The sequence below is a fragment of the Theropithecus gelada genome, unplaced genomic scaffold, assembly GCF_003255815.1.
Source record: "Theropithecus gelada isolate Dixy unplaced genomic scaffold, Tgel_1.0 HiC_scaffold_15884, whole genome shotgun sequence".
Taxonomy (NCBI): Eukaryota; Metazoa; Chordata; class Mammalia; order Primates; family Cercopithecidae; genus Theropithecus; species Theropithecus gelada.
The window spans coordinates 4,598,563-4,616,828 of record NW_020257641.1 but is presented as its reverse complement, the minus strand read 5'-3'; the positions used below and the strand labels follow the sequence as shown (position 1 = coordinate 4,616,828).

Below are 18,266 nucleotides of genomic sequence, written 5' to 3'. Positions count from 1 at the left end.
GAGCTCCCAGGCTGTAGATTATTTTAAATCCCTCACCCAGAAACCTAAGATCCTTTATTCCCTGGCTTCTGAAACAAGCCACTCTTCCCATTCTGTTAGCCTCTCTGACCATTTCTCCACTTCCTCGTGGACTCCATTTCCTCTGCCTACCTTAAGCCATGCTATTAACCAAGAATTCGTCCGCAGCTTGTGACTCTTCTCATTGTAAACGCTCTCCACGGAGATCTTACCCACCTTTGATGTATCCACCTGGCTGCTCCAGTGTCATAAACCCAACACATCCAAAAGCAAATGCATCAGCTGCCCAGCCCGCTCCAGACACGCGATCTTCCTACACTCCTCACCTCAGTGAATGGCACCAAACCTGGGCCAGAAACCCGGCAGCGATGCTAGATTCCTCCCCTTCCCGTCTCGTCTCGTCCCACTACCCGCACTCAGCCCACTCATTCAACCAACCAGTCCTGGAAATTTTACCGCCTTTAAATGTTTGTTATTGTTGTTGTTGTCCAGGGGAAGGGACACTGTTTATTTTTGTTTGTTTGTTTGATGCTTATTACAGTAGATACTAAAAAAAAAAACAAATTCAGGCTCAGGGAAAGTCTTATTTTGGGTGTCAGCCCTGACTGTGATGCTCTATCTGAAAAGGAGGACAAACAGTTTAATCCAGACCGAGAAACAAGCAAACTTTAATTTCTGAGTACACAATTATGAAACTATGCCAGTAGCAACCTGCATGTTTGTCTCATCTCTTTAGCCACTTAAGGTCTCAAAACACTGCCAAAGCTTTCCTTCTCTATTAAACTCCCTTAAGCATTGCCCATATTATTATTCAAGTTTAAGACACGGCAAATATCCCCACGTGTATATGGCTGGTTATCTTCTTATAAATGAATCCGTAAGACAGTGTCTCCTAATTCGTCTCTATTTTCTCTAACCTGCTTGATTTTCTACAATTGAAAAAAGTAATTCTGGTATACTCACACCAGAGCCCAGGTTTCTCAACATCTTCAGTCAAATGACTTTTAATTCCCCAATCAAGGTATAACACACAAATGTTATCTGCACTTTACAATATAGAACTCTGAGCGGCTAGTGTCTTTTGGTTACTGTAACCATTACACAGCAGTATGTGCTTGTCACCCCGGTCTTCTTTAGCCTCAAAAAATATTCAGAATTTGTTATGCACATGGGAGATTTCTTACAGCAGCACACTCACTTACAAAAAGACCAAAAAATTTTTATTGCTTTACAACAAGCCAGCAACAAACACAACTGAGTAAGTATAAACATGACACTTCTAAATCCTCAAATGGAATTCCAAGACCAGAGTGTGCTTCTCCACTTAAATTGCATTTGTTAAAACTGAAATCCACAACTTCTGGCAAGTACTTCAATATTCTCAAGCAGAATCAATACTTAAAGAGGTTAAAAAAAAAAAAAAAAAAAAAAACCTATTATCAAACTTACTGCCTTATGTGTGATGATCTAATTTAAAAGTCTTTCATGCTTGATCCTGGCAGTGCTATTAATGCACATTTTAAGTGACCATCATGGGCACTTTTAAGAACCTAACTTCACAAAAGAGCTGTCAAGAAAATTGTTCTAAAATCCCAATGCACAGTAACTCATGCCTCATTTCAACTGCTTTTCTCGTGATGAAAAAATGTAGTCAGCCTTTAACTTGTACTGATAAAAGCTGTGAAGAGTATGCCAAATAGCCCCTCATACAAACAGGAAGCCCAAATTGTTGATCAGGTTGATCAGGCCAGAAAGGTGACACTTTTAGATACTTTGTATTATTCTGGAAAGCACTTTCCTTTCAGTGAGTGCAAAGTAACTATGGATTAAGTCACCATTTTAATCATCTCAATTTGACAGCAAGAGTTTCCTAGCACATACTCTTAGTACTACCTGAAAATTGAAGACCACCAACAGTATTTACATGACTTGCCCCAAACTGTACATTTAAAACCTGACAGTCACCAACAACCTGAAATTTCTTACTCTAAAACATATTACCAAATCCCACTGATTTATTTTGTGTGTGCTTTCATGTTTTTATATAGAGATGGAGTCTCACTTCGTCGCCCAGGCTGGTCTCAAACTCCTGAGCTCAAGCAATCCCCCTGCCTCGGCCTCCCAGTGTGCTGGGATTACAGGTGTGAGCCACCACGCCCGGCCTGATTTATTTATAATTCACTATTTTATCTTTCTTCCAGACAAAGCAAAGCATTTTTCTCTAACAACATAATAGTCAGGATTTTGCTTATTAACCTATGTGGGTGGTTTTATACTCCCAGATCAAATGATCTAGCTGACTACTAGAAAAAAGGTTTCATAGTTTAGGAATATATCATATCACGTGTTAGTTCCAAATGTACGTGAAGACAATTTTTAATTGCTGCAACAGCAGAATATTAAGGCAACATGAGAAAGCAGAGGTGTTTTAAAACACTAAGCCCTACTCCCTGCATGGGGGAGAACCAAATGATGTCACTAAATCCCTTAATACAAAAACTTTCCAGAATAATCTGCTGAGCTTGACTTTGCAGTTTAATCTTGTATATTTTGATGGCAGTGAGAGAGAACCTGGGGCTATAATTCCCTTGGCAAAAGAATTCAACATCTGATTTACTCACAATGCTTAAAATAAGGAAGGGAAAATATAAAATAAGTTTTCCTTGCTTGGCAACCATCTTTTTAATCATCTATTTTAATACTGTATCCAGGCTATGCCTGGGTGTGGATGGCTAACTCGCATATAGAAAATATCAAGCATCACATCTGGAAGAATCACAAACGAGACAATGAACTTCTCAATCAGTACATCAACAGTCAAGGTAAGCAAGAAAAGGACTTTACCAAGAAACTAACATTTACACTTTTTGACGGAACTGAAATACACTGAATTACAGAGCAAATTCACTGAAACAACAAAGAAAATTCTGTCCATGGAAAGGCTATTATTTTTTACCCCCAAAAAAGTGTTTCAATTCTGATACTCACACCACAACTGGTTAAGAAAATAAAGCGCAGTGTTTAGCAACTGGGCATCCTAACTACCGTAAGAGGCACTCTGTGCTCACCCCTTCCTGGCAACCGCTGAGGTCAGCAAGGCCAGGAGCAAGGAGAGCCTCCTATTTTTCAACACAAGCTGCTGCCGTCTCCTTGTTGAAGCCCCGGATGGAGAGATCATAGACCACCTCCTCCACTTTCTTCACGTCGTATTTCAATCCGTCGTAGCGCTTCCTCAGGGAGTCATTTTTCAGGTTGAGAAGGCGGAAGCCGGAATCCAGCTCGTTGATGAAGGTGGAGATGTGCAGGGGTCGGGAGTAGTCTCCAGCAGTCACGCTGTTGACAGACAGCCTTGACTGTACCAGGAAAGAGAAATCAGGGGCTTGTTACAACATGCTGCTCCTCAGTGCATCTTCTTCTGAATCAAAGCCACAAGAACCGCAGGTCTAGACAGCTATGCTCATGTTCTATCTCAGGGCACATGCAAGTACAGACAAGACAGGAGCTTCTCCGAAAAGAATCCCACTGAAAATGAGACCATTTCTGCCAAGTAAAATGTAGTATTACTAACATCTAAAATTTCTCTAATTTCTTAAACTGGCTATTGCATCATAAAGTGTTCCATTACATACACAAGCATCTTTACAGCTCATCTGCTTTCATAACGAAGAAATAAACCACAAAGTAATCACAGCAGCTCCACTATCTCTTCCAACCTTGGCCAAATGATCACATTTCTAGAGCCCACCTACTAAGCTGCAACTCTAATCACCTAGAATCAAGTAAAGCAGACTTGGGATAAGAATCTAAAATTACGTCAGTGTAACCCTATCTTGAAGGAGAACTAAGATTGATTTCAAGACCCAACTCAAGACTCCCCTTCTCGGTGTCAGTATACAACCTCTCACTGCTCCATTTGACTGGCTTTTCAAAACATATTAAAATAATAAAAAAGATTCCCCTTTCTGTAAATCCTCTCCACTTTCCCAGGTTTACCTACACCACCCCTTTAGTGCATTCTCAACATACGGGTTTTTTGGTCTCACATAAAGAGTTTGTTGTTGTTGCTGCTGTTGTTGTTTTTAATATAAATCAAGAAGGGGTCTTGTTCTGTTGCTTAGGCTGGTGTGGAACTCCTGACCTCAAGGGATCCTCCCACCTGGGCCTCCAAACCTGCCAGGATTACAAGTGTAAGCCACCGCACCTGGCCCCAACATGTATGGTCCTAAAGACACCTTCCACTTAACAACTAATACTAACAAGATGCTTCATGTTCACTGGTCAGGTGTCTCGAAAAAGCCAGACAAGTGGTACAGCCTGTAACTGGACTCCATTATCCATTCTCACCATCTTCCTCAGGTTTTCAATGCACACATACCCACTCCAATAGACTCCATTTCTGCCTCCCCTGCAGGCAAGGCACCAGAATGTTAATAGAAGTTGTGTGTACAACTTGAAAGAAATGTCCTCAAAGCGAGAGGGCATATCCTTTTTCCTATTTCCTCCTACTGCTGGCTAGAGTGAAGATGTGACTAGAGCAACAGTTCTGGAACGTAAGAAAGAAGCTGAAGCTAGAAGAATCTAGGGCCAAAGATCAAGGAATCATCAGAGCAGCCCTGGACTGCTTTCCTCTGGAACAAGGACAAGCAAACTTTTTCTTAACGAGCCAGAAGTAAATATTTTCACCTCTGCAGACTGGCACAGTCTCTACCACAACTACTCAATTTTGCTACTGACAGTTTTTTTTTCTTTAGACTTTTACAAGGCAATTTCCCTAGATAGTGATTAAAGGAATAAAGAATAAGAATAACTTATATGGTTATATAGACAAATGAGTCTCCAAAACAATTACATGAATTAACAGTTACCAGGAATAGATGTTTTGCCACTACCCTAAAAGGAAGAGGTCTTATCATCTGTTGAAAATTCTTAACTCAGTAAGTATGCACTCATCATTTGATCTGGCTTTTCTCTGATGCCTAGGAAACTGTAACACATACAGTGCCAGTCAGTGACTACCTGGTGACTGAGAGATGGCTTAGAAAAGAATTAAGACGTTCTGAATTTTGGTACCCATTTTAAAAACTGACAGTGAAGCAGAAAGATCAAAAAAGCAACCAGCAAGTTACTGAGCTTACCAGTTCACTGGCAAGAATTAGAACTCCTGAGAGATAATCTTCTACATCCAGATGAAAACCTTTCTCCCGATCTGGCTCAACTAAAAAACACATGAAAATAAAGTCATGCTGTGAATCCAAGTCAAGCCTCAGATATAAAAATATACACATAATTTCTCCCAAAGTAAGTGAAGAAAGGATGAATCTTTTAAAAACTGGCTTTTTAATATATTCACACCCTTGGCAACTAAACCTCACTGTGGATTTTTTGAGTTCTTAAGCAAAATTCAATTCAGTCTTCCCTCAAAAAGTAATACTATCAAAAATGGTATCGAGTTGTGTCAGAGAACATACTTCCTGTTAGAAAAGTGCATGATAAAGCATTTAAGAAAGGAGTTACGATATTTGCAACTATCAAATGGCTGACAGAGACACACACAAAATGAGAAGATTAAGCAGATGTAGCAAAATGTTAACAAGTGGTAAATCTAAGTGGCGTGTAAACAGGTATTCATTTTACTATTCTTTCCATTTTTCTGTAGGCTTGAAAGTTTTAAAAATTCAATTTTAAAAACTAAAGCAAGTACAAATAAGTTTGCCGTTGTTATTTTTAGCTTTTGTTTTTCCAAATATAGTCGGCCCTCTGCACTAACTGTGGATCAAAAATATTTGGGAAAAGGCCAGGTGTGGAGGGCTCATGCCTGTAATCCCAACACTTTGGGATGCCAAGGCAGGCGAATCACAAGGTCAGGAGTTCAAGACCAGCCTGGCCAACACAGTGAAACCCCATCTCTACTAAAAAAATACAAAAAACTGGCTGGGCGTGGTGGCTCACACCTGTAATCCCAGCATTTTGGGAGGCTGAGGGGGGTGGATCACCTGAGGTCAGGAGTTCAAGATCAGCCTGACCAACACGGAGAAACCCCATCTCTACTAAAAATACAAAATTACCCAGGTGTGGTGGTACATGCCTGTAATTCCAGCTACTCAGGAGGCTAAGGTAGGAAAATTGCTTGAACCCAGGAGGTGGAGGTTGTGGTGAGCCGAGATTGTGCCACTGCACTACAGCTGGGCAACAAAAGCAAAACTTCATTTTGGGGGAAAAAAAAAAATTAGCTGGGCGTAGTGGCAGGCACCTGTAATCCCAGCTACTCAGGAGGCTGAGGCAGAACTGCTTGAACCTGGGAGGTGGAGGTTGCAGTGAGCTGAGATTATGCCACTGCACTCCAGCCTTGGCGACAGTGAGATTCTATCTCAAAATATATATATGTATATATATATTTACATAGCACTTACACTGTATTAGATATGTTAAGAAACCTAGAGATGATTTAAAGTACGTGGGAGGATGTGTATAGGTTACATGCAAATACTACACCAGCTATATAAGGGACTTGAACATCCTCAGATTTGGGTATTGGGAGAGCTCTGGAACCCATCATCCTCAGATACCAAGCTACAAGTACAAGTGGTTTCTGGCTAATTCTTATTTGTTTTAAGAAACAAAGTACAACCACCCTTTCCACCAAAAACTAAGCAAGCGTGCCTGATTCTGCAGATCCCACTAATAAAGACACTTACTGCCAAGAATTTCTGTAACCGCTTCTCGAGTCACTAGTGTTTCTGTTTCCAAATACACAACAAATGCTGCCAAGAAGACCAAGCGCTGCAACACAAACCTCCAGTGCTCATGAAATCTGCAGGAAAATACGCAAATTTAGCCTCCAAGGTTAGGGACCTTCAGAAAGACGGGTTTAATATAGTCATGTTCAAACGGTTTAGAAATGGGATCATTTTTCAAATAAAATCTTATGCAAATCCCCAATATGTAAAGAGAAATATGACATTTAGCATAAATTTTACAAGTTGAAATTTATAACAATTATTTAAGTTTAATCAGTGAGAAATATGGTCTAATTCTGATGAGTATGAAAATTTACGCCCAGTGTGATGGCTCACGCCTGTAATCCAGCACTTTGAGAAGCAGAGGCGGGTCGATCACCTGAGGTCAGGAGTTCAAGACCAGCCTGGCCAACATGGCAAAACCCCGTCTCTACTAAAAATACAAAAATTAGCCGTGCGTGGTGGCGTGTGCCCATAGTCCCAGCTACTCGGGAGGCTGAGGCAGGAGAATCGCTTGAACCTGGGAGGCAGAGTTTGCAGTGAGCAAGATCATACCACTACACTCCAACCTAAGCGACAGAGACTCCATCTCAAAAAAAAAAAAAAAAAACAACAACTGAAGGTTACAGATGACAAGAGCAATTGTGCTTTCTAAATTTCATCAGTAAGAACAATGATACTGCTCTGAAAAAAATAAAACTTTGCAACTGATGATTGAAGACAACTGCAGTTACATATCATCCTCAACGTGTTCCTACATTTTCATTTGAGTGCAGGACACCAAGAAAATTCTGATTCACAAAATTACCGTTTGCAATCACTAAACAAATGGACTTAAAACAGAATACTGAGCTAGAAGCCTGAAAAAAGAAAAGGAAATTTTACAACCTGTGGATATTTACGCAATGCCTCCTGATTTTCAAATGTGGCAATACATTCAAAAACAGGTCTCGACACAATGCAGGTCACACAAACCCTTCTGAAGACCAAATCCAGCCAGAGGGCAGCCTGTGTGTGTGACCTCCAGAGAAGATGGTCTCTAAATACCCCACCCGTTCTACTGTCCTACCTCTCTCTCTGTGCTTCAGCTATGACAACAGCGGTCCCTGACCTTTTCAGCACCAGGGACCAGTTTCGTGTAAGACAATTTTTCCACAGAAGCGGGGCAGATGGTTTCAGGATGAAACTGTTGCACTTCAGATCATCAGGCGTTAGAGTCTCATAAGGAGCACGCAACCTAGATCTCCTGTGTGCACAGTCCACAATAGGGTTCGCACTACTGTGAGAATCGAATGCTGCCACCGGTCTGACAGGAGGTGGAGCTCAGGCAGTATTGCAAATGATGCAGAGTAGCTGTAAATACAGATGAAGCTTCACTCGCTCACCCACCGCTCACCTCCTTCTATGCATCCCGGTTCCCAACAGGCCACAGACCAGTACCAGTCCGCGGCCTGGGGGTTGGGAACCCCTGCCTTACAGCAAGGATCAGCAGATTTTTTCTGTAAAGGGCCAAGTAGTAAATATTTTAGGCTTTGTGGGCCACTTTCACTGTTATGTATTCTTATCTGGGCATTTTCCTTTTTTTTTAACTCTTGAAAAAACAAAAGCAATTCTTAGCTCCCAGAGGCAACAGCCACTAGTGGTTTATCAATCTCCGCCTTAAAAGAATATTCTCATGAGGTTATACTATCCACCCCTGAAAATATTCATCCTGTTTACTGTTGATATATATGCCTTACAAGAACATCTTTTTCAGTAAGAAAATTAAAATGAGTAGAAATTCTTGATTCAGATGCAGTTCTTCCCAGTTTAACACCTATGAAACCAGGAGACACTTCACAATCCATGTTTCACAATTTTTTTTTTTTTGAGATGGAGTCTCACTCTGTCGTCCAGACTGGAGTGCAATGGCGTGATCTCGGCTCACTGCAATCTCCACCTCCCAGGTTCAAGCGATTCTCCTGCCTCAGCCTCCAAAGTAGCTGGAGTTACAGGCATGAGCCACCATACCGGGCTAATTTTTGTATTTTTAGTAGAGACAGGGTTTTACCATGCTGGCCAGGCTGTCTCAAACTCCTGACCTCAGGTGATCTGCCCGCCTTGGCCTCCCAAAGTGATGGGATTACAGGCGTGAGCCACCACGCCTGGCCCATGTTTCACATTTATGACTGGCAAAATTTTCCTTCCCTACTGGAACATAAAATAATGGTGTATCTTAAAATCAACAGTGTTGACTTTAACAAGAAGACATGGCATAAAATATTAGCTAATTATGTTACTTAGCAGTGAAACTCAAGCTTCAAAATAAAACTCAACTCCATATATATACTGCCACCTAATCTCATTATTTCACTAACTATAGTTCACCCAATTTCACAAGAAACTTGAATACAGCAAAAAGATATTCTCACTTTTGACCCTCATACCACATTTTCTTTTTAATTGCTTTTTCACTGCAAAAGTAATACATGTTCCTTAAGATTCAGAAAGTCAAAAGAAGAAAAAAATAAAATCACCAATTTTTGTCATGACCATTATCAGCTTAGTTCTTTCTCTTTTTGTTACTTCTACACAGAAGGATGCTTGCCTAGTTGCAAGCAATCATTTAGTATGTATAATTTTTCTCTTTTTTTTTACTTAACATCATAAAATAATGCTGTTTTTCTTACAAACCTGTAATACTGTTCAGCAGGAAATTTGGTCTTCAAAGATGTTAGATGTGTTTTTACTGTACCAAAATGTTCTCGAGCTTTCAAACACCTCTTTGGAACTAATCACAAAAGATAACCAAATGTAATAATGAAAAACTCACCAAATTTCAAATACAGTTCTTGCTTAATAATCTAAGTAATCTACCTGGAAATTAATAAACTTTTTTTTTTAACCTCACAACTAATGTACACATCTCTGCTTTTCAACCTGGTTCTCAAAAAGTGTCATCCCCAGTTTCCCTACTAATTAGCTATACTGAAAAATAAACAACTTGCCAAAAGGGAATATATTAGGAGACACATTGGTAATTGGTTAGGTTGTCATAAATAACGTCATCCTTAAGGAGCTGCACACCAGCTGCTATTCCTGTTCACTCCTCAGAGGATGCGTAAAATTGGATTGCTTCTTCCTCCCATATTTGGCAGAAAAAAGCCTTTACCAAGTATTCACAATCAGGATGACCAACTCCGTATCATTAAGAAAAATGACTTGCCTCTACCACGTGTAAATACATTATTATATCATTCTTATATCTGAAAACATACTTCAGCTCTTTTAGCTGTGCTGGCTATACCTTACAATGAAGGTTCCATGTCTAAACTTGACATATTTTACTTTCATTCAAGAGGCTGACTATAAACACATTAATTTGAGAACATTTTATACTGTTCATCTCATATTAAAAGGTATTCAATCCCTGAAAGACTGGATTCAACTACACACTGGTGCATACACACACATATACACACACACACAAAAGGGCCAAATAAAAGTCACTAGATAACACAAGAGTTATAAACGCTTGGGCCAGGCACGGTGGCTCACACCTGTAATCCCAGCACCTTGGGAGGCCGAGGCAGGAGGATCATCTGAGGTCAGGAGTGCAAGACCAGCCTGGTCAATAGAGTGAAACCCCGTCCCTACCACAAATACAAAAAAAAAAAAAAAAAAAAGTAGCTGGGCGTGATGGCGGGCGCCTGTAATACCAGCTACTCAGGAGGCTGAAGCAGGAGAATCACTTGAACCTGGGAGGCGGAGACTGCAGTGAGCTGAGATGGCGCCACTGCACTCCAGCCTGGGCAACAAGAGCGAAACTCCGTCTCGGGAGAAAAAGTAAATAAATATTAATAAACCCTTTTCCCACTTATCCTGAGAATACTGTGCTGGCAGAAAGCTGCACTTTTTTTTTCTAAACAGGAAATGGGTTAAGCAATTGTAATTATCATCAGTAGAATACCATCACAATAGAAAACATCTCTATTTAAACCATACTATCTGGTAGTGCAAGAAAAATCAACCAAAATTATCAAATCACCTCCTTCTTCAATTTTTACTCACCATAAAGCATGATAGCCATTTTTCATTATAAAATGTCTTCTGGATATAAACTCTCTTCTAAATAAGAGACTGATAATTGAGTATAAAACAAAGAACTTACTGTCCTGAAACCCAGCACCCTGATGGACCCCTTGCAGTAGAGTTAAAATCTCTCGAGCTGTTTGTTCTAAACTCTGTACAACTTTTCGGATTTCCTAGAGAGAATTAAAAATAAAAATCAGATACTCAACAGAATTATTGTCATACACTCACACCAAACACATTAGTTTATGTGATCATAACCAAGTTTGAATCCTGACTTTTTTCCACTTATTTCCTCTGTAAGACTTCAAAAAGTCACTAAAAATCCTTAGATTCCTCAGGTACTCTTTAAAGGATAATAGCCACCCATTCACCCCAAGGATTCAATTGGGACATTATAATGGATGATGTGTGTGAACGTAACTTGCAGAATGAAGAGTTAAATGCAATACAAGAGTTGGGTATTTACACTTCTTTTTTTTCTTTTTTCTTTTTTTTTTTTTTTGAGACGGAGTCTCATTCTGTCACCCAGGCTGGAGTGCAACGGCGCGATCTCAGCTCACCGCAACCTCCGCCTCCTGAGTTCAACCAATTCTCCTGCTTCAGCCTCCCAAGTAGCTGGGATTACAGGCGTTCGCGACCATGCCCAGTTAATTTTCTTTTGTATTTTTTGCAGAGATAGGGTTTCGCCATGTTGGCCAGGCTGGTCTCAAACTCCTTACCTCAAGTGATCCACCCGCCTCGGCCTCCCAAAATGCTGGAATTACAGGCATGAGGCGCCGCTCTCGGCCTCTAATTCATTTTTAAAATATTCACTGAGCATACTTATGTGTGAGGCACTGTGTAAATACTGGGGAACCGAGCACACAATCCTTTCCCTCTGATGGTTTAACATACAATGGGGGAGAAGATTTTTTTAAAATAATCAACATTACACACATTTAAAAAACTTAAGGTGCTACTAGAAAACATAACAGGAAATAGATCGTTTAGACTGTGACGTCAATGACATAAATACGAGACAATCACGAAAAGAACGGGAAATAAGCAAATTCCAGGAAAAGCGAACAGGCAGGAAGCTATCTAGCGCACTAGAAGAGGTAAAGTGAACATCATACACAAAGACAGAGAGCATAAATGAGATTGACGAGAGACCGTGTGAGCCACAGGAGGGTCTGATTTTTTATCTCGTGTGGGATAGGAAACCATAGGAGAGTTTTAAGCAGGAGATCACATGTGCTTTTAAGACACCAACAAAAATACACGAAATGCTCATTCGCTGAAGACCAGGTGCTAATCAAGCCTTCGATATAAACAAGTGCTGAAAAGAAGGAAAACTGACACAAATGAAGCAGGTAATGCTTAGAAGCTGAGACCCGAACACAGGGAATCAGGACAGAGCGGCAAAATTTGGGGCGGGGGCGGGGAGTGTCCTAACCTAAAGCTAGAGGGGAAGCAACCCACCCTCGGAGGCGTCCCCACCGCCCGAGACTGAGCGACAAAGGAGGGTCGGGCGCAGTGGCCCACCTAGGCATGGAAAGGCAAAGGGAATGGGGAAGGGAAGGGGCTCGCCTCTCGGATGTCCTGCTCGGCAGCCAAAAAGCCCTGCAGCTCCACGAAGATCTCGCTCACAGACATGGCGCCGGCTGCACAACAATCAGCCAGTGTAGCAAGGGCGGCCAGGGAAGTGGACGCCGGAGGCAACCAGCGCAATCAATCGCAACGGCCGCCGCTATCGCCGCGTCCCCCCGGTCTTACGCCACGACTGTCGCTGGGGTCCTCCGAGGCCCGCGGCGCGCTGGAGGTCGGGCTGTCCGCCGCGCTGCCTGAGGCGCCGTCCGCGAGGCGCGCGTCCAAAGGGCAGAGGAGGGGGAGAGTGGGCGGGGCCTCGGTCTGAGGCCTTCAGACAGGCATCGCCAGAAACAACCTGCGAAGGGGGCCCTCGGAGCACGTGGGCCTGAGGGAGGGCGGGGACGGGCTTGTAGGTGGTGTGGGCGAGCGGGGTTGTTTAGGTTACGTGTGTGTATTTATTTCATACACTACAGCAGTTGGGGGAAAATATTTCAAAACGAAAGAGTATGCACAAAAACACAGGTGAAGAAGAATGTAGAGAGAGTGCAGCCTTCGTGAGAAAGTAGGGGGCCAGTGCATTTACATTTCCAAAAAAAGTAAAATAGAAGTAACGTATGTAGGACTGTGAGTAGGGAATGGATTGGGAACGAAAATTTTCTGTGTAAATCTTTTATTTTCATGTCCTCTCTGTATGGCTGTATTACCTATTTTTAAATTAAACGGATTTTTTAAGCGTGGGCGGTGGGTTGTTTCCCTTTCCACTCACACCTTGCCCTAATTCCCCTTCCATGCCCTGTAACTGTTTCCCCTTTGTTCTTGAAGAGTTATTTCATACACAAATACTGTGTGTGTGTTCTTGAACAGTTATTCCATACCCAAATACAATGTGTGTGTGTTGCACTCTCCAGATGAATTGGAATGATTCTTATCTAAATGATAACTTACTGCTTGCTTTGTGGCTGACGTTATTCTAAACTCTTTATATGAAGGATGATATTTAATTCTCATTATATGAGAAGAATTTCATGTCCATGAAGAAGACAGTAAGACTACTAGCACCTACATTTTAAAAAAATTATCCGCCGGGGGCGGTGGCTCACACGTGTAATCCCAGCACTTTGGGAGGCCGAGGCTGGCAGATCACGAGGTCAGGAGTTCGAGACCAGCCTGATCAATATGGTGAAACCCTGTCTCTACTAAAAATACAAAAATTAGCCTGGCGTGGTGGTGTGCGCCTGTAATCCCAGCAACTCGGGAGGCTGAGGCAGGAGAATCGCTTGAACCCGGGAGGCAGAGGTTGCAGTTAGCCAAGATCACACCACTGCACTATAGCCTGGGCAACAGAGAGACTCCGTCTAAAAAAAAAAAAAAAAACCCTTTCTTAGCTCCTGTTTGTTCTCCCAAAACCCATTTGTCTGTCTTAAAGAATCCTATTTGTTCTCATACAAACTTTCGTCACCTCTCCCTTTTACCTACTGAGTTAGGCACATAAGCCACTAACTGGTTTTTTTCTTTCTTTGTTTTTTGTGTGGATTTTTTGTTTGTCGTTGTTTGTTTTGTTTTTTGGTAGAGACGGTCTCACTCTGTTGCCCAGCCTGGTCTTGAACTCCTGGGCTCAAGCAATCCTCCCACCTCAGCCTTTCAAAATGCTGGGATTACAGGTATCAACCACTGCACCCAGATATAAACCTCTAATTTTAACCATTTAGTAGGCTAGCTACTTATTTTGCTAGCTCCAGCATCCATGCAAATAATCCTTTTTTGAGAGTGTTCTATAAAAAGTGTAATTAGACCCTATTAGTTGATGGTGTTGTTGAGTTCTTATATACCCATGCTGATTTTCTGTTCTGTTAATCTGTCTTTTGTCAGTTTAATTTGCAGGCCCTGGCTGGGCATGGTGGCTCACACCTGTAATCCCACCACTTTGAGAGGCTAAGGAGGAGGATCACTTGAGCCCAAGAGTTCGAGACCAGCCTGGGCAACATAGTGAGACCGCTATCTCTACAAAAATTTTTTGAAAATTGGCTGAACATGGTAGCGCATGCCTGTGGTTCCAGCTACTTCAGAGGCTGAGGTGGGAGGATCACTTGAGCTCAGGAAGCCGCAGCTGCAGTGAGCCATGATTCTGCCACTGCACTCAAGCCTGGGTGACAGAGTGAGACTCTGCCTCAAATAAATAGTTTTTTTGGAGGCCCCCATAAACTGAACAAAATATAATAAAGAGAAAGCTTTTCCTCCCCCAGTACTAGCTTCATAAAGAACTGGAAAGTGTTCCCTTCTGGCCTATTATCTGGAAGAGCTTATGCAGATTGGTGTTTGTTCTTTAGTTGGTAGAATTCTCTGCTGAAAGCTTCTCCAGTGAAACCTTCTTTGGAGCTCTCTTTTGGGGAATTTTTATTGCAAATTCAATTTCCTAATAGTCATAGTGCTACTCAAAGTATCTTTTTCTTTAAGAGATGGGGTCTCACTCTGTCAGCAGGTGATTCTTCCGCCTCAGCCTACCCAGTAGCTGGGACTATAGGCACATGCCACCACACCTAGCTAATTTTTGGTTTTTTTGGTAGAGATGGGGTCTAGCTATGTTGCCCAGGCTAGAAAGTATCTATTTAATATTGGGTGAGCTATGGTAGCTGTGGTTTTTAAAGGAATTGGTTCATTTAGTCTAAGAAGTCAAATTTATTCGAATAGAGTTGTTTATAGTATTTCCTTATATTCGTTTGTTGTTTTCAGGCTCTGTAGTGCCACCCTGTATTTCATTCCTGATAGGAGAAATTTATTCATTTTCTCTTTGTTTCTCTTTGTTAATCTTGCTGGAGGTTTATCCACTTTATTGATCTCTTAAAATAACTAGTTCTCTGTTTAATTTTCTTTTCTTTTTTTTTTTTTTTTCCTTTGAGATGAAGCCTCATTCTGTCGCTCAGGCTGGAGTGCAGTGACGTGATCTCGGTTCACTGCAACATCCGCCTCCTGGGTTCAAATGATTCTCCTGCCTCAGCCTCCCAAGTAGCTGGGATTACAAGCCCACACCACTGTGCCCAACTGATTTTTGCATTTTTAGTAGAGATGGGGTTTCACCATGTTGCCCAGGCCCACCTTGAACTCCTGACCTCGGGTGACCCACTCACCTCAGCCTCCCAAACTGCTGGGATTACAGGCATAAGCCACCACACCCGGCCTCTATTCTGTTTCAGCTTCATCAATTTCTGCTCTTTATTTTCTTCTTTCTGCTGGTTTTGGTTTTATTTTACTCTTCTAGGTTCTTGAGATGGAGCTTAGATTAAGATCTTCCCACTTTTCTAATGGATGCATTTTAGTGCTGGAACTTTCCCTCTGGGCACTGCTCTTTTTTGGTATGTTGTATTTCATTTTTATTTGGTTCAATGTATTTTTTAAATTTCTCTTGTGACTTCCTCTCTAATGGATTATCTGGAAGTATATGGCCTAATATTCAAGTGTTTGGAGATTTTTCTGTTATTGTGTTATTGATTTCTAGTTTGAGTCTATTATAGTCAGAGAACAAGCTATGATTCAATTCTCTTAAATGAGTTAAGATTTTGTTTAAATACTCCAGAATATGGTCTCTCTTAGCATATATTCCACGAACACTTGAAAGGCTCTCTTGTTGGGTGGAGCATCAATTCGGCCCTTTTAGCTGATGGTGTTATTGAGTTCTTCTATGCCCTGCTGATTTGTCCAGTTGTTCTATTAATTTTTTAAGGAATTTTCTACAGAATCAGTCATTTCATCTGTGAACAAATAGTTTTATTTCTTCTGTCCCAGTCTATATACTTCCTATTTCCTTTTCCTGTCCTAATGCATTATATAGGACTTCCAGTAAGATATTGGATAGGAATGGAAAAAGGGGACATTTTTGCCTTCTTCCCAACTTTACAGCCAAAGTATCCAGTCTCTCACCCTTAACTATGATGCTAGCTGTAGGATGTTGTTGCTGTTGCTGTTGTTGTTGCTGTTTGTTTTTAGAGACAGGGTCTTACTTTATCACCCAGGCTGAAGTACAGTGGTGTGATGATAGCTCACTGCAACCTTGACCTTCTGAGCTCAATTGATCCTCCTGCCTCAGCTTCTAGAGTAGCTGGGACTACAGCTGTGCACCACCATGCTTTGATAATTTTTTTTTAATTTTTTCGTAGACATGGGGTCTGGTCATGTTGCTCAGGCTAGTCTTGAACTCCTGGCCTCAAGGGATCCTCCTGCCTATGCCTCCCAAAGTGCTGGGATTATAGGCGTGAACCACTGCGCCTGGCCTTTGTTTTGGCTTTGGTTTTTTAAGAGACAGGGTCTTGCTCTGTCACCCAGGCTAGAGTGCAATGACATGATCACAGCTCACTGCAGCCTTAACCTTCTGGGCTCAAGCAATCTTCCCACCTCAGCCTCCCGAGAAGCTGGAACTATAGGTGTGTGTCATCCTGCCTAGCTAAATTTTTTTTAGTTTTGGTAGAGATGGAGTCTAACTGTGTTGCTCAGGCTGGTCCTGAACTCTTGGGCTCAAGCAATTCTCCTGCCCTGGCCTCCCAAAGGGGTGGGATTACAGGCATGAGCCACTGCACCTGGCCTTATTCTATCAATTGTTAATAGAGGAGTCTCTAACTATCACTACATATTTCTTTTTTTTTTTTTTTTTTTTTCACACGGCGTCTCACTCTGTCGCCAGGCTGGAGTGCAATGGCACAATATCTACTCACTGCAACCTCCACCTCCTGGGTTCAAGCAATGCTCCTACCTCAGCTTCCCAGGTAGCTGGGACTACAGGCGTGCACCACCACGCCCAGCTAATTTTTGTGTTTTTAGTAGAGATGGGGTTTCACCATGTTGGCCAGGATGGTCTCGATCTCTTGACCTTGTGATCCACCTGCCTCAGCCGCCCGCCTCAGCCTCCCAAAGTGCTGGGATTACAGGCATGAGCCACAGCACCAGGCCATTGATTTATTTCCCCTCTCAGTTCTGTCAGTTTTTGTTTCACAAATTTGCAACTCTGTTGCTTGCTATATATACATTTAGGATTACTATGTCTTCTTAGTGGATAGACTTTTTATGATTATATAATGTTCCTCTCTGTCACTCATCATTTTTTTCTACTGAAGTCTATTTTATCTGATATTTTTATAGCCACTCTTGCTTTCCTTTTATTAATTGCATTATATATGTTTCATCTTTTTTCAAATTTCAAGCTGCCTATATCATTGCCTGTATCTTTTTATTTGAGGTGAATTTCTTCCAGATAGGATATAGTTGGATCTTTTTTGTAAAATTCACTCACCAATCTCTGTCTTTTAATTGGTATATTTAAACAATTTATATTTGATGTTATTATTGATATGTTAGCACTTAAGTCTGCCATTTTGGTTTTTTGCTGTTTGTTCTCTGTTTTTTATTTCTGTTTTCTTTTTCTGCCTTCCTATGAACATTTTTAAGAATTCCACTGTCTACACTGTTTTTGAAAAGATCTCTTTGCATAGCTTTGTGGTTACTCTAAATGGTGGGTGTGTGTGTGTGTAGAGAAATAGACAAAATTTATCACTGTCTACTGGTATTATCATTTTATTAGCTCAAGTGAAATATAGAAACTTTATTTCCCTATGTCCCTTTACTCTCCCCCATTAATAATATAATAGTTGAATGTTTCCTCTACATACAGTTATAACCGCATCAGACAATATTATAATTTTTGCTTCAGCAATCATAGTTTAGAAAACTCAGGCCGGGCGCGGTGGCTCAAGCCTGTAATCCCAGCACTTTGGGAGGCCGAGACAGGCGGATCACGAGGTCAGGAGATCGAGACCATCCTGGCTAACACGGTGAAACCCCGTCTCTACAAAAAAAATACAAAAATCTAGCCGGGCGAGGTGG

General features: G+C 41.5%; 1 protein-coding gene across 2 annotated transcripts; it reads right to left on the bottom strand.

Annotated features, from left to right (window-relative positions):
- Positions 1 to 657: 657 nt before the first annotated feature.
- LOC112617147 (translin) lies at positions 658 to 12,609 on the bottom strand. 2 transcript variants are annotated; one of them, XM_025373881.1, is made up of 6 exons: positions 12,399 to 12,609; positions 10,906 to 10,999; positions 9,429 to 9,525; positions 6,714 to 6,829; positions 5,154 to 5,233; positions 658 to 3,371 (listed from the first exon to the last, which is right to left on the bottom strand). In XM_025373881.1, exons 1-6 carry the CDS (start codon positions 12,462 to 12,464, stop codon positions 3,138 to 3,140), a joined length of 687 nt encoding a protein of 228 aa, XP_025229666.1. In that variant the 5' UTR covers positions 12,465 to 12,609; the 3' UTR covers positions 658 to 3,137. The 2 variants fall into 2 exon arrangements, with proteins under 2 accessions (XP_025229666.1, XP_025229667.1); XM_025373882.1 differs by lacking the exon at positions 5,154 to 5,233.
- Between the last annotated feature and the right edge of the window lie 5,657 nt (positions 12,610 to 18,266).

Excerpts from the sequence above, each read along its gene's own strand:
- LOC112617147 (XM_025373881.1), bottom strand. The coding sequence starts at position 12,464 with ATGTCTGTGAGCGAGATCTTCGTGGAGCTGCAGGGCTTTTTGGCTGCC. Across the intron at positions 5,234-6,713 it reads GGTTACAGAAATTCTTGGCA|TTGAGCCAGATCGGGAGAAA; the intron begins GTAAGTGTCTTT and ends TGTGTTTTTTAG. Across the intron at positions 3,372-5,153 it reads TAATTCTTGCCAGTGAACTG|TCAAGGCTGTCTGTCAACAG; the intron begins GTAAGCTCAGTA and ends TTCCTGGTACAG.